The sequence below is a fragment of the Manihot esculenta genome, chromosome 2 (assembly GCF_001659605.2).
Source record: "Manihot esculenta cultivar AM560-2 chromosome 2, M.esculenta_v8, whole genome shotgun sequence".
Classification (NCBI taxonomy): Eukaryota; Viridiplantae; Streptophyta; class Magnoliopsida; order Malpighiales; family Euphorbiaceae; genus Manihot; species Manihot esculenta.
In genome coordinates this window covers 36616579-36630755 of record NC_035162.2, presented here as the reverse complement: position 1 = coordinate 36630755, position 14177 = coordinate 36616579, and the positions used below count along the sequence as shown (strand labels likewise).

At 35.9% G+C, this 14177-nt stretch overlaps 1 protein-coding gene across 5 annotated transcripts; it reads right to left on the bottom strand.

Moving 5' to 3' along the window:
* On the bottom strand, positions 1–11286 carry LOC110609394 (pentatricopeptide repeat-containing protein At1g03100, mitochondrial). 5 transcript variants are annotated; one of them, XM_021748944.2, is made up of 4 exons: positions 10917–11286; positions 10689–10750; positions 4117–4299; positions 789–3464 (listed from the first exon to the last, which is right to left on the bottom strand). In XM_021748944.2, exons 2-4 carry the CDS (start codon positions 10708–10710, stop codon positions 1072–1074), a joined length of 2598 nt encoding a protein of 865 aa, XP_021604636.1. In that variant the 5' UTR covers positions 10711–10750; positions 10917–11286; the 3' UTR covers positions 789–1071. The 5 variants fall into 5 exon arrangements, with proteins under 5 accessions (XP_043808249.1, XP_021604636.1, XP_043808251.1 ...); XM_043952316.1 differs by lacking the exon at positions 10689–10750 and adding an exon at positions 9116–9246; XM_021748946.2 differs by lacking the exon at positions 10689–10750 and adding an exon at positions 10457–10492 and having other exon boundaries at positions 10917–11126.
* Positions 11287–14177: the final 2891 nt, after the last annotated feature.

Below are 14177 nucleotides of genomic sequence, written 5' to 3'. Positions count from 1 at the left end.
TTGATAACAGAAAATTGAAATGATCACTTAGATGAAGGCATATAATAGAAAACTAATGAAAAACTAAAATTTTAAATTGAATCGACTACAAAAGCAGAAACTTTTAAAAGAATATTTACCTCTAGATGGATAGACCATTTAATCAGATCAGCACTACACCACATCAATCTTACTCCAACTTATCTGATTTCCTGGTAGCCTTGTATCCTATTATAACATCAGCAGCATCAATATAAACCAAAGTCCAATGCGGACAGAGGTTCCTTTCTTCTTAGCTTAGATGTTCTCGAAGTAAGAAATGTGTACTTCAATTTGGAACAGACCTAACTCACTCAAAAGCTAGTTCAAGGGGAGGGAGGATTGCCTATGGCCCACATAAAGGGGCACGCTATCCCCTCTCTCAAGTCGATGTGGGATTCAACACACCCCTCATGTCTACAACCACTCTCAAGTCGATGTGGGATTTAACACACCCGTCATGTCTAGAACCACGCTGGAGCGTGACACATTTATGGGAAGCCCAGCATCGATAAGAGGCTCTGATACCATGTTAAATTTGAGCTACGCCTATCTCACCCCAAAAGCCAGTTCAAGAGGAGGATTGCCTATGACCCATACAAGAGGCACGTTTCCCTTTTCTAAACCGATGTGGGATTCAACAAAATATGCCAGAAATAATTTACAGCTCAATGATGCTAGGCATATCCATTTTAACGCTAATGGAGGCAGCAATGAAAATTGAAAGCAACAAGCATCGACTTTCAATGCCATATTGCCTTCCACAATGAGCAATCAAGGTTGGCTCCGTGTGTTATAGAAGCAAGGCAAAGTTGTCAAGAGGAAGTAACAGGGGTTTTGTTTTGTCATCTCTTAATATTACACCATGAGAAATTGAGATGCCCAACCTGATATGCGGGTATCACATGCAACATTCCTCGGAATATAATTTAAATCCTTCTGCCAAATGTTAGAAATGCATTCCCAGTTCTTCCTGGAATGGCATGCCACTGCCTTCTCCTTAACACCATCTAAAAATTTATATCTAGGCAGGACATGGAAGACAAAATTTCCTTACTGCAAACCCACCCACTTCTTGAAGCTTAATGCTGCTTCTCTCTTTCTTAGCTGTGCTTCTGTCTGGAATTTGGGTGCTTTTCCCTTATGAAGTGTTTTATGGTACTTCAAGAAGAGGGTTCGATACTTGTACTTGTCAATGAACATGTTCTCTTTCTCCATCATATCCACAACTTCAATGGCCCGAACAAAAAATCCACCTCTAACAAATGTATAAAGTACAGAGTCCAGGAGTTCCTGATCAAAATTCATTGAGGTGGTTGCAGCAAGAGCTTTCATTTCACCCCATAGCTCTGTCACCTCCACATACTTTCCCCCAACAGCAGCATAGCCTGTCACCATAGAATGAAAAGTTTGAGCATTCGGGGCATGTCCCAGGCTCCTCATCTTCTTCAAAGCCCTCTCCGCATCTTGCATCAATTTCTTCCTGCAGAAAAAATGGATTACATTATTCCAAACATGAACCCCAGAATCCAATGTCTGGCCATCCTCGATTTCTCGCAAGAGCTTTGTCATCAACCCTGCTTCACCGCCTTCTGAACATCCCTTAACCAACATCTCAAATTGTTGATGACTAGCTCTATGTATTTTAGCATCCTTCGCCTCTTTAAAAAGGTTGAGGGCCCCATGAGTATCATTTTGCAAAACTCGGGATTCAATTAAGGCATTGTAGCAGCTGGAATCTAGTTGGAACCCTGCTCTACGAGCATCTCGTAGAAGCGATGCAGCCTCTCCTGCTCTACTAGCTTTACAATATGACTTTAGAAGGGAAGCATATACAGAAGAACTTGTGGTAACCCCAGCCAACCGCATCTCATCAAGAAGGTCATGTGCCTGATCAAGCCACCCAAGTGAAATGCATGCATTAATGACATGAACTAAGACTGAATCATCATTAGAAGCAGGGGAATCTTCTTTCTCTGCCTTGATGAGAAACGCAACCAAGTCCTTAGTCTTGCCAGATTCTAGATATGCCTTTACCAGTTTCACATAAATTTTTTCAGTAGGCAGAAGAACACCGTGATCAGTTGTAATTAATTCAACTTGGTTCTGCAACTTTCCTAACAAAGAACCAAGTAGCTCCTTTGCCTCTGCTTCAAGTTTCAAAAAGTTTCGGTCTTTAGAGAACTCTTCATAAGATATCATACAAACTCCAGTTGATCTATTTTTCTCTAGGCCATATCTGAGGTTCAGACTTTCCTGAGAAAACTGCCCTGTAGAGGACTTGGATTTATCTCGAATGAGTAGTGTTGCTGCAGCAAGAGAGTTGCGTGCTTCCTTTGCTTTCTGAAGCATTTTCAAAACCATGTTGGAAGCAGATTCAAGGTCCCCAAATTTCAAGTGACATGTTAGTAAACAAGTATAGAACTGCCGAAATTGAATATCGCTTAAACTATAAGCTTCATCTACATGTCTCTTAAGTTTCTTCAGTTCTTCTCTTCTCCCATTCCTCTCATATATATGTGCCACTGTGATCAATAAAGTTGCATTGACTTTGATAGAAATGTGAGGCATCATGTCGAGGAGCTGCTCCGCTTTCCTTGTTTTACCAAACAAGAGACACCCAGCCAAAGCAATATTAACAGAAGTTGTATTAGGTTTCATAGCAATCAAAGGTGCATTACTCTTCTTGCGTGGGTCCACCCTGCCATCTTGGAACAAGTAACCTATCTCAAGGATCAACTCAGCAGCAAGGTAAGCTCCAGGAGCTGTTTGCGACATGTGACCGACAATTGCAGACCAAGCAGTCACAGGAGGATATAATTCCATTTCTATCAACCTTCTTATAATAGTTGATGCTGGAATTGATAAACCACATTTAGCAAGACTAAAGGAGAGATATATAAGAGGTTCTTTTTCCAACAATTTCTGTTTACTTTCCACAATGGCCTGTTCCACTAAGCCATGAGCCTTCTCAAGCCAGCAAACATCAAAACTTTCTGCAAAACTTGCTAGAAGCTTATTTACAATGGATTTTCGAGGAAGTCCTTCCATATGCGAGTGTTGTTCAAAGAGCTTCCAGGCATCATTAAATCTATGATCATCAATAGCCTTTTCTATTTCCATACTTAGTTTAGCTGGGTCGCGAGCCTGGACCAAGATGGCTCTGCCCGGAGTTGATAAAGAATGCATTTGACGGTTAAGCCCATCCCACATTCCAAAAACAACAATTGGCATGTACAAGTTGGTCAAAGAGGAATTCATGAACTCACAGACAGGCCTCTGACTTGAAGAAACTCGAATATGGTGTCTGAAAATTTCAGTGCAATGGTACTCATTGTTTACAATTAAGGACAACAAAACTGTAGGGGAAAGTGCAGTAATCCCATGTCTCAAGTTCCTTATAGATAGCATTGTTTTTGCCAGAAGACAATTATTGACTGGAAATCCTACAATGAGCAGATCAAAAAAATGTTGTCCAGTTATTTACATAATAAAAGAACCTTCACAACTACAACTTGCATAGAAATATTCGAATAAAGATGCAGCAAATTTTAATCAAAGGATTTGCAAATTGACAAGACCTGGAAGGCAAATTTTCCATCTCAAAGGAAAATTGCTCTGATACGCTTTCAGAAAAACTCCCAATACTCGTCTTGGGGCTTAAATTCTCGCATAAAGTTCTTGTTTCGGTGATTGACAAGTAAGAGAAGTTTACTGATGTAGATGATAATGGGCACCATGCAACTAAGGGTTTAATGCAAGTAGGAATAGTAATGGGATGGGGCATGGCAGCAATTTACCCTCTATTTGAGATGAAGCTGGAAAATGATGGTGGAAAATAAGAGGAAAAACTAATTTTCCTTCATATGGGGAAAGTGAAGTGCTTAATATATAATTAAATAAATTTGGACTCCTGCCACTTTCAGGTTGCATCATTCCAAATATCCACTCGAGGATTTTACTTTCATAAAATTATTACAAACAAAACCCAAATTCCACAGTTTTAATTAACAAGGAACAATAAAAACACCAGAGAAAACACAAATAGTTGCTTTTAAGCACAAACTATATAAACAATAGCCAAACCAATAACAATACCTGAACTGCTATAGGAAGGAAGCCGCAACCAGCTCCCAGTAATCAAGTGTTGAAGTTGCAGAACAAAGAAGGTCCCTTGGTCTTCTGGTCTGGAGGTGTTTTGACCTTCTTTTTTGTCCTTTGTCAGCAAATAATGGGATTCTTCATAAAAAGAAACAGCAAACAAGTGAGGTAGCTGTTTTCCTGCATCAACAAATCCACCGAAAAAAAAAAATCATAAACAGCAAAGTTAGCATGAACCTGCAAACACATTGCATAGATTGAGTTCTGCCCGATCACAATAGACGAATAAAAAATTTGTCAACAATGACGGTTATAGAGGGAAGATGGTCAAAAGAGAAGAAACAAGGAAAAAACTTGAAAAATTCAGCAATCATATTTTCAGCAGATGTTCACACAATTACCAATTCCCATCACCTATAAAAACAAATAGAAATTCAATCTCAACACAAACCCAAACCAACTTTAGCAATCATCCCTAGCTCAACTCAAGTTCAGTTAAAAATAAATAAATCAACAAAAGGTTAGAACTTTTCTTGACACTCTCCCTGTTTTGCTGAATTTTTTTTCTTTTCTAACTTTATATTGTTACTTTCAGATTTACCCTTAAATATCATAAGTTTCCTTCCGAGTGTGTGCACTAAGCAAAATCCCATTGTACTATTGCAGCCAAAGGTGAGCAATAGGTAGGCTCGGTTCAGTGCGGTCAATCGCTTGTAAATATACCTTTCTACATATCACATTATAGTAAACTGCAAAATCACCATCACTGACCGAGAAAAAAGTACATATCCAAATCTCCAACACACTTCACAGTTCAAAAACGAGAAAACATTTTTCATAGATGAAAATCACAGTTCACATACATGAGCACAGATCACCAACACAGCAACAAAAATACCATGAGACTCAAATTAACTTAAACATATAATCACATTTCATAGAATCAAAATACAAAAATTGCAAATTGAACCATGAGCACAGTCGAGAATCGAACCCAGAGATGCAAGACAAGCAAACTCAGTTATCGAGCAGCGAAAAGCACAAGGCAAACCCATAAGCAAACAGAGGCAAGGTAAGCCATTGTCGAACAAGAAGAATAAAGAGGAATTGACAGTCGGTGTGGGAGCAAGGAGGCAGAGACCCGACACTGGGAGAAAAGCCGCCTTCCATGCATGAAGCATCGGTCTGGGCTTAATATGCGTCCGATTGCAAAGAAGCAGGAGGAGGGGAGGATCAAGGAGCTGTGCGTGCGCCTAGGCGTTTTGAATTGGAGAGCCAAAAAACCCAATTGCAGATTAGGTTGAATGTTTAAACAGTCCATATATGTGTGCACAAAACGCAGCACTTCAAGTAGTGGTTTAAAACCGGTTCGGTTTGGTTCAAACCGGTCTTTAATGAACTTAATCGAATTGCAATTAAATTTTAAAAATTTAGAACTGAAATTGAATTGTTTCATCAAAGAATTAAACTAAATTGATTTGGTTCGATTTTTTATTTAAGCTATTCACCTTTCATCCATATTGCAGCCTTGATTTTTTAGTAGAATATGTGCATAGTTTATTCCAAATAGTCTGTTTGTAGACTGGTAGTCCAAGGTCCATACACAAGAATCCATTGAGCTCAAACTTAATTAGAAATTAATATATCTACAATAAAGTATAGGAGCCTCCAAATAGTAAAATCTATAAGAATATTCAATTTAATTTGGCGTGCTCTTTTATTGATTTTTTTTCCTTAATTTTGTCTTCTTTTTTCCCTTCGTTTGTTCCCTATTTGTCTTTTTATCTTCAATTCCTTTGCCTTGTCATTTATGCAAAACAGTGATGTTTTCGTCAATTTCTAATGTTTCCTCCATTCAAAAATGGTGCATGTTGTTGTAATATCTAAACGTGTCATTTATGTGTTCTTCATTCACTACAATAAAGTGAAAATATAGCTATGAATTTTATCGGTAAAATGATCGATAACTTTATTATTGGTGTTTCAAATGGTCAGTAAGCAGTAGGTAATTTACTTTAACGACCACTTTTTTCATAATTTGATAAGTAAATTTTGTCGTCTTTTTTTGTTTTCTTATAGTGATTTAAAACGGCGTTGTTTGCAATAATCTTTTAAGGATTTAATTTTCTTCTTCCTCTTTCCTTATCATGATCACACTTGAATATTGACAGCATTCAAGATTTAAAACAATGCAAGGATGCGTTAGAATGAATGGGAGTGGAGTAATCTCTAAAAACTATATATTGAAATGAAACCACAAGATTTACAACATCAAGATTAAAATTACAATGCAGAGTTGAGTTTTTGCACAAGCTATTTATTGAATCCAAATTTTAATTGAAGTGTTTAGTAATACAAATTGATGAGTAAAAAGGAAGAGAGGAAGAGTGAAAATATGTTAGCTTCAAATGTATATAGACAGAAAATAAAATATTTTGTGAGAAATGTTTAAATTTATGAATTTGAACTTCTGACCTGAACAGTCCCGTTTTGTTTCAATGTGTGAAAGATGGATGTTTAGCTCCTTGGAGAAGTCTTATTTTGGGGTAGTTTAGTCAGTGTTTTTAGTCAATGCATTTTTCCCTTCTCATAATTGATTGCGGATTGATTTGTTAGCAAATATAGTTATCTATTGTATAAACTTATAGTCCTTAATTATTATTCTTTTTTGCTTTTTGATTTTAAAGTTTTTTTTTGTAACTTTGGATGATTTTTTCTTCCCTTTCTAATGGTTAAGCAGCATCAGCGCCATTGTAACACCCCTCGCCCTGACAGGTGTAAATATAGCAAGGATTGTCACAAACTATACTTTCTTAAATATTTCAAAACTAAACCATTTTCTTTATGTCATTTCCTTTATGTGTAATTACCAAGTTATTAGGTAGTTTATGTAAATTTCATAAAGTGTGTCTAATTGAATTTAATGATTCCAATTGTGTTTTTAAGGACAAGCTTACAGGGAGGATTCTACTCAAGGGACTTCTCCGGAATGGATTGTACAGTCTTAGTTCAAAGCCTATCACAACTCAGCCTTCTATCAATAATCTATCAAACACCATCTCCAATCAATGTGGTACTTTTCTTTCTAAATCAAATGTAAATGTGTGGCACGCTTGTTTAGGGCATCCTAATACTACTGTATTACAACACACTTTCCAATCAATGAAACTTCAATTTAGACCTAAATATGTCAAATTCTCTGATTCTTGTCAATATGGAAAACAGCATAAGTTACCTTTTCAAAAACACAAAATATCTGTCACTAATCCTTTGAATATTGTCTACACTGTTGTTTGGGGTCCAAGTCCCTATCTTTCCACCAATGGTCACAGATACTATCTAGTGTTTGTTGATGCTTTGTCTCAGTTCATATGGATCTATCCAATGAAACACAAATCAGAAACCATGGGCATTTTTAAAACGTTTAAATCTCTTGTTGAACTTCAGCTCAACAACAAAATCAAAAGCCTACATAGTGACATTGGAGGGGAATTCACAATGTTATTGCCATTTCTTACTCAACACGGCATTAACACCAGATTTAGTTGTCCATATACCCATCAACAAAATAGGATTCTTGAAAGAAAGCATCGCCACATGACTGAGACCGGTCTTACACTACTATCTCATGCCAAATTACCTATGACCTTCTAGCTTGAGGCTTTCCAAACTACCACATACCTGATCAATAACCTACCCACTCCAGTTCTATAAAATCTATCACCATTTCAAAAATTATTTCTTAAATCGCTTGCGTATGATCACCTCAGAGTATTTGGATGCACGTGCTTCCTTACTTACGTTTTTACAACAAACACAAGCTCGATTTTCAACCAGCAAATATGTGTTTCTTGGATATAGTCCATATCATAAAGGCTATAAATGTTTGCATCCATCTGGTCGCATCTACATCTCCAAACATGTCACATTCAATGAATCTGAGTTTTCATACTTATCCTTGTTCAACAAACAGCACAATAAACACACAGCTCATCCTAACCTTCCCATTTCCACGTTAACTGACACTCTACATGCAATTCCTGGGCAGCCTCACAGAATGGAATCTGCCCTGCAATCTTCTTCTTCAGATACAACAACTCAGGTAATCAACTCTAATCCTATTCACTCTTCGCCTTTATCTTGTTTCCCTAACCCCACTGCTCCACTCTGTGTCCAAAACCTGCATCCTATGCAGACAAGAGCTAAAAGTGGCATCTCTAAGCCAAAGGTCTATCAATCATCTCTCACATTAAACACAACTTCTGAACTGGTATCAACTGCTATTGCTCTCACAGATCCTACCTAGAAAGAGGCCATGAACTTAGAAATTCAAGCTCTACAAAGAAATAAAACATGGCATATGGTTCTCTTTCAGTCATCTATGAAGATTTAGGGCACTAAATGGGTTTTTCGAATCAAGTATGACTCAAAAGGTGCAATAGACAAATACAAGGCCCGTTTTGTGGCCAAAGGATTTAATCAAATTCCAGGCCTTGACTGTACAGAGAATTTCAGCCCTGTGATAAAATCTTCCACCATTAAAGTGGTTCTATCTCTAGTTGTCTCACAGCATTGGGACATACAACAAGTGGATGTCAACAATGCATTTCTTAATGGAAATCTAAATGAGGATATCTATATTCATCTATCGGAAGGATTTGTGGATCAACAATTTCCTAGACATGTCTACAAGTTAGATAAGGCACTCTATGGCTTTAACCAAGCTCCACGAGCTTGGTACAATACCCTGAGATCTACTCTTCTATAGTGGGGATTTCAAAACTCAAAATCAGATACTTCCCTATTCTACAGGAAACTTCATGGCTCCTTGTTACTGATACTAATCTACATTGATGACATCTTAATCAGAGGGAATTCAACTTCAGAAATACAATCAATCATCAAGCAGCTCAATAGTAAATTTGCCCTCAAGACACTTGGAAGTATCAACCACTTCCTTGGTTTTGAAGCTTACAGATATAAAAATGGTTTGTACCTGTCACAAAGGCAGTACACAATTGATCTTCTTGCTCATGCAAACATGTCCAATTGCACACCATGCTCTACTCCAATGGCCCTTGGTTCCAAGCTATCAGCTATTGAGGGTTCCCCTTTCACACATCCAATCTTGTACAAAAGCATTATTGGAGCATTACAATATTTGTGTCACACTAGACCAGATACCAATTACACAATAAATAGATTAAGCCAATTTCTCTCAAAACCTCTAGACTCTCACTGGGTTGCTTGCAAGTGTGTCTTAAGGTATCTAAAAGGTACACTGGGGTTCTCTCTCGTATTTTGTCCATCGCATAACCCTCTTTCTCTCGAAGCATACAATGACTCTGACAGGGCAGGAGATCCAGATGATTGGAAGTCCACCACTAGGGGTTGTGTCTTCCTAGGGGCTAATATGATATTCTGGACTTCAAAGAAGCAAACCACTATCTCTTGCCCAAGCACTAAAGTTGAGTACAAGGCACTTGCTCAAATCTAGGAGTGTAATCAAACCGAACCGAGCAGGCTCGTTTATTAAAAAAGTTTGGAAGCTCGAGCTCGACTCGAGTTCTAATATTTGGTTCGAGCTTGACTCGAGAATTAAATACTATAATCGAACTCGATTTGAGCTCAACTCATGAAAAACTCGTTTAGTATAATAACGAGCCTAATTCGAGCTCGAGCTCAAAAAACTCGATTAAGAAGTTTGTTAACAAAGCTCGATTTCGAGCTCGAAAAGCTCGATTTCGAGCTCGAAAAGCTCGATTAAGAAGTTCATTAAAAAAACTTGAGATCGAGCTTGAAATTAAAAAGCTCGGTTCGAGCTTGAACTCGAGCTCGAACCAAGCTTTTTAATTTCAAGCTCGAACTCGAATTCAAGCTCGAGTTCAAGCTCGAATTAATAATTACACTTTAATCGGTTTTTAATCATCATTAATATAAATAACATAAAAAAAGAGAGTAAGCACATCAAAAAAAGATTACATAACACAATTCATAATAAAAACAACACAAATAAATACAAATTCAACAACATAATAAAATTACACACAAAGTCTAATGTGAACATTAAGCTTGCCTTGTCCAAGATAATTAACACGACCAAAAAAAGAAACAAACCCTACCCAAATTTTTCAATTTTAGGAAAAGTTGCTGACAGATCATTTCAGTCTCTCGCTCTCTCCCCCACAGGGCATCAAGAAAACATTTGCATTATGCACAAGAAAACTTAGATGCATCTCCTAATCAAACGATCAAAACTATATTTCCTGTCTCTAAAATCAAAATGGAACAAGAAATTCTAGACAGTGGAAGATTCATAAGAAGATTAAGAATATACCTAAAAGTTTAATTAGGTTAGCAACTTGTATGCTACCTGCAAAAGACACAGGGCATCCACTGAATGCCTCTTCAGTTATAGGATGCTCGTACTCACTTTGCAAATCACATCCCATTTCACCAAGAGATCCGAAAGAAAAAATAAAAATCAACCTAATTTGCAACCTACAACTGAAGAGAGGAAAGAAGACAGACCAATTTGACCACATCATACCCATTACCATACCCATTACCTATCATCAACCGCAACTCCATTTTCTTCTAACTTACATCATTACCCATTTCCTATTGAAACCTACAAGCACAAAAGAAGAAAAACGAAGAGTAAAATGTGGACATAAATGCTTGTTGTATATCTCTAAATTTGAATCCTCATTATAGTTTGATTTTCATCTACCAATGGATCAACTTAGTCTAAGGGTATCATAAGTTGAAACAATGTTCCACTTGAATAAGCTTACCGTTAACTGCAGAGGACGCAGAAGTGCTGGCGTGCGGCGGGACGGCGGGCTCACAGTCGACGCAGAGGTGCGGGCGTGGCTGCAAACGACCGTCATCGGTTAATGTAGAGGTGCGGGCGTGCAACAGCTCACGAGGTGCAGTGGTGCGACGGCTCCCAATCGCGCGATGCAGCGTGTGGTGGCTCACGAGCGCGAGATGCAGTGGTGCAGCGGCTCACAGGCGGTCGACGAAATGCACGATGCCGCGGTGGAACTGTGATTTCAGGCGGTCGACGGGTCTCTAGGCGATGTCGATGATGGGCGATGGCGATGCGGCAGCAGGCGTGATTTGGGAGAAATCTGAATTGGCAAATACTATTTGCCAGTTATTACTAGTAACACACCAAAACTACAGTCTTGTTCCGTAATTTTAATGAAAAATATATTTTTTTTATAATTAATTAATTATAAAATTTGATTAATGAGGTATAAAAATATTTTTTATATAATTAGAGAATTTTATTTAAAATTATATTATTTTAATTAAAATTATAAAATTTAATCAATGAAATAATTATATAAATATATTAACAATAATTAATTAAATATTTATAATAATATCTAATTTAAAAAAATTATAATTATATTTTAATTTTAAAAAATATCTAACTTCATAATTCAATTTATCATATAATACTATTTAAATAATAATATTAAAAAGTATTTATTATTATTTGTGATTTTTAATTATTTATAATATTTTATATTTTATAATTTTATAATTATTTTTATTTTAATTGTTTAATAATATTAATTTTTTAAAATAATTTATCGGATGTTTACACACAAATATTAATTTAATTTTATATTTTATATTATTTATTTGTATTTTAATGTTTTTTATCATAAATATATATATATATATACACCATCTAAAATTAAATTATAATTGTAAAACTCTTTATAAATATAATAGATATTATTTATCTAATTAATCATTATTAACGTACTTTTATAATTATTATCCTGTTTCATATTGTGGGTTTAATTATTAATAATTATATAAAAAAATTTTATAATTATATTTTAATTTTAAAAAATATGTAATTTTAACAATTTAATTTATTATGTAATACGACTGATATTAAATAATACTTATTATAATAGTTAATATTATTTATTTGTAATTTTTAATAGTATAATTTTTAAGTATTTAGAGTAGTTTAAATTTTATAACTTTATAGTTAGTGTTATTTTTTTTTAATAATGTATAAATTTATTTATTAGTTTACTTAATAAATTAGTTCACAAATTTACTTAAACGAAATTACTCACGAATCTATCTATTTAATGAAATTGCTCGTAAATCTATTTACGAGCCTGCTTAACGAAGCAGCACACGAGTCTGTTCAACGAGTCAACTCGCAAACTTATTTACAAACCTAAAATTGAGCCAATTTGCGAATTGTAAGGAGTCGAATACTATTAAACTTAAATTCGACTGGTTTAAATGATGAATTTCAAAATTAAACTCGAGTTTGGCTTCATTTACGCTCCTACTCAAATCTCTACAGAGATCCTGTGGTTCACTCTCTACATAAGGAGCTGGGCTTCAACCTAAAACAAACACTAATTATCTAGTGTGATAACAATGAAATTACGTCTCTTGTCTAAATCTAGTGTTCCATGGTCGAACAAAACACATCAAAGTCCATGCTCATTTCACATGAGACAAAATCGAAAAAGAAAGAGTTAGTTGTGAGATATGTCAACAGAGAAAATCAATTAGCTCACTTACTCACAAAGCTTCTCATGGTGGTCTGGTCATCGGCGCTCATCTCCAAGTTGATGTTCATCCCCATTATCACCTCAGAGGGAATGTTAGAGTATTGGACCGAATAAAAGAACAAAGTCCAGTCTGCAATGTTGACAAGCCCAGCAATGAATCCAAGCCTATTCATTTGAGAATAGTCAAGCCCATGATCAACAACAGCTCTCATCTGCAGCTCACATAGCTGAACCTGCATCTACACGGTAGAGGATTAGCTCCTGATTTGCCAGCAATATTTCAGCTGCTAGTGGTCAGAATTCTGTTAGAATTGTGGCCATTAGATCTCAACAAATTGTATTCATTGGTTGGATTGTAATAAATAACTGTGTATATATACACTACTCAATCAATAAGAACATAAACAAATAATTTCTTATGTCTTTCATGGATAACAGCTTAATTATCTAACACTCACCCTTAAAAATTTCTCCCGTTAGTTGAGAAAGGAATGGCATACTAACCGTCCAACCTTTTTTCGTACCCATTAATTGGCTCTTGTAAGCATAAAACCCTAAAACACTATAATTCAAGCTAGGCTGGTAAATTAAGCCCTTTGAAGTTTGATTTTTAGGCCCAGCTTTTCACCACCTCAAACTAAATAGAATAAATGGCATCCCTAAAAGGTCTTTTTTACCTTTAAAAACTAGTCCATTATCATAACCCAAAAAGAGTTAGGGCTTGAAGAGTCTATATCTCTAGACCAACTAATTAACTCAGTTGTGATAGAACCATCAAAAACTCAAATTGCCCTCTAATCTAGTTCACAAGGTGAAATGACCAACATCTCTAGCCATGAATGGAAGAGAATAGTTGGATAAAAGAATACAACCATAAATTTCTAGCCATGAGGAGTTAGGGATGAACTCGAGTTGTCTTAAGATTAATAATACAATCATAAATTTCTTAGTTCCAAGAATTGCTATAATACCATTTATTTTAATTGGCTAAAAAACTAAATCAGTAGCAATAAATATTTGAAGTGGACTGTTTTTTATTATTGTCTTTATTGTGTAGTTCTGAAACTACTAATAAGATCAATAGCATCAACAGATGAGTCTAATGGCATGTGTCTCTTGCTATTTACACTTGCCAACCTGAACTCATAAATTTGATTAATTATTCTCTTACAAGATTCAGTCTCCTATTGCAGGTGCAGTCTCCTATTGCAGGTTCAGTCAATCGATCTACACAATGGTCTTGAATTCTTTTATCAGAGGTTTGATTCATTTTGCAAGAAGCAGAGAATCCGGAGGTACAGAACATGTGCTTATATACTACAGCAGAATGGTATTGCAGAAAGAATTAATAGGAAAATAATGGAAAAGGTCAGAAGCTTGCTCAGTGAGTCGAGTTTGTCACAAAAGTTTTGGGTTGAAGCTGCATCTATGTATGTGTACATGATCAATAAATCCCCATCTACTGCTATAGAGTTGAATGTTCCAGAACATATG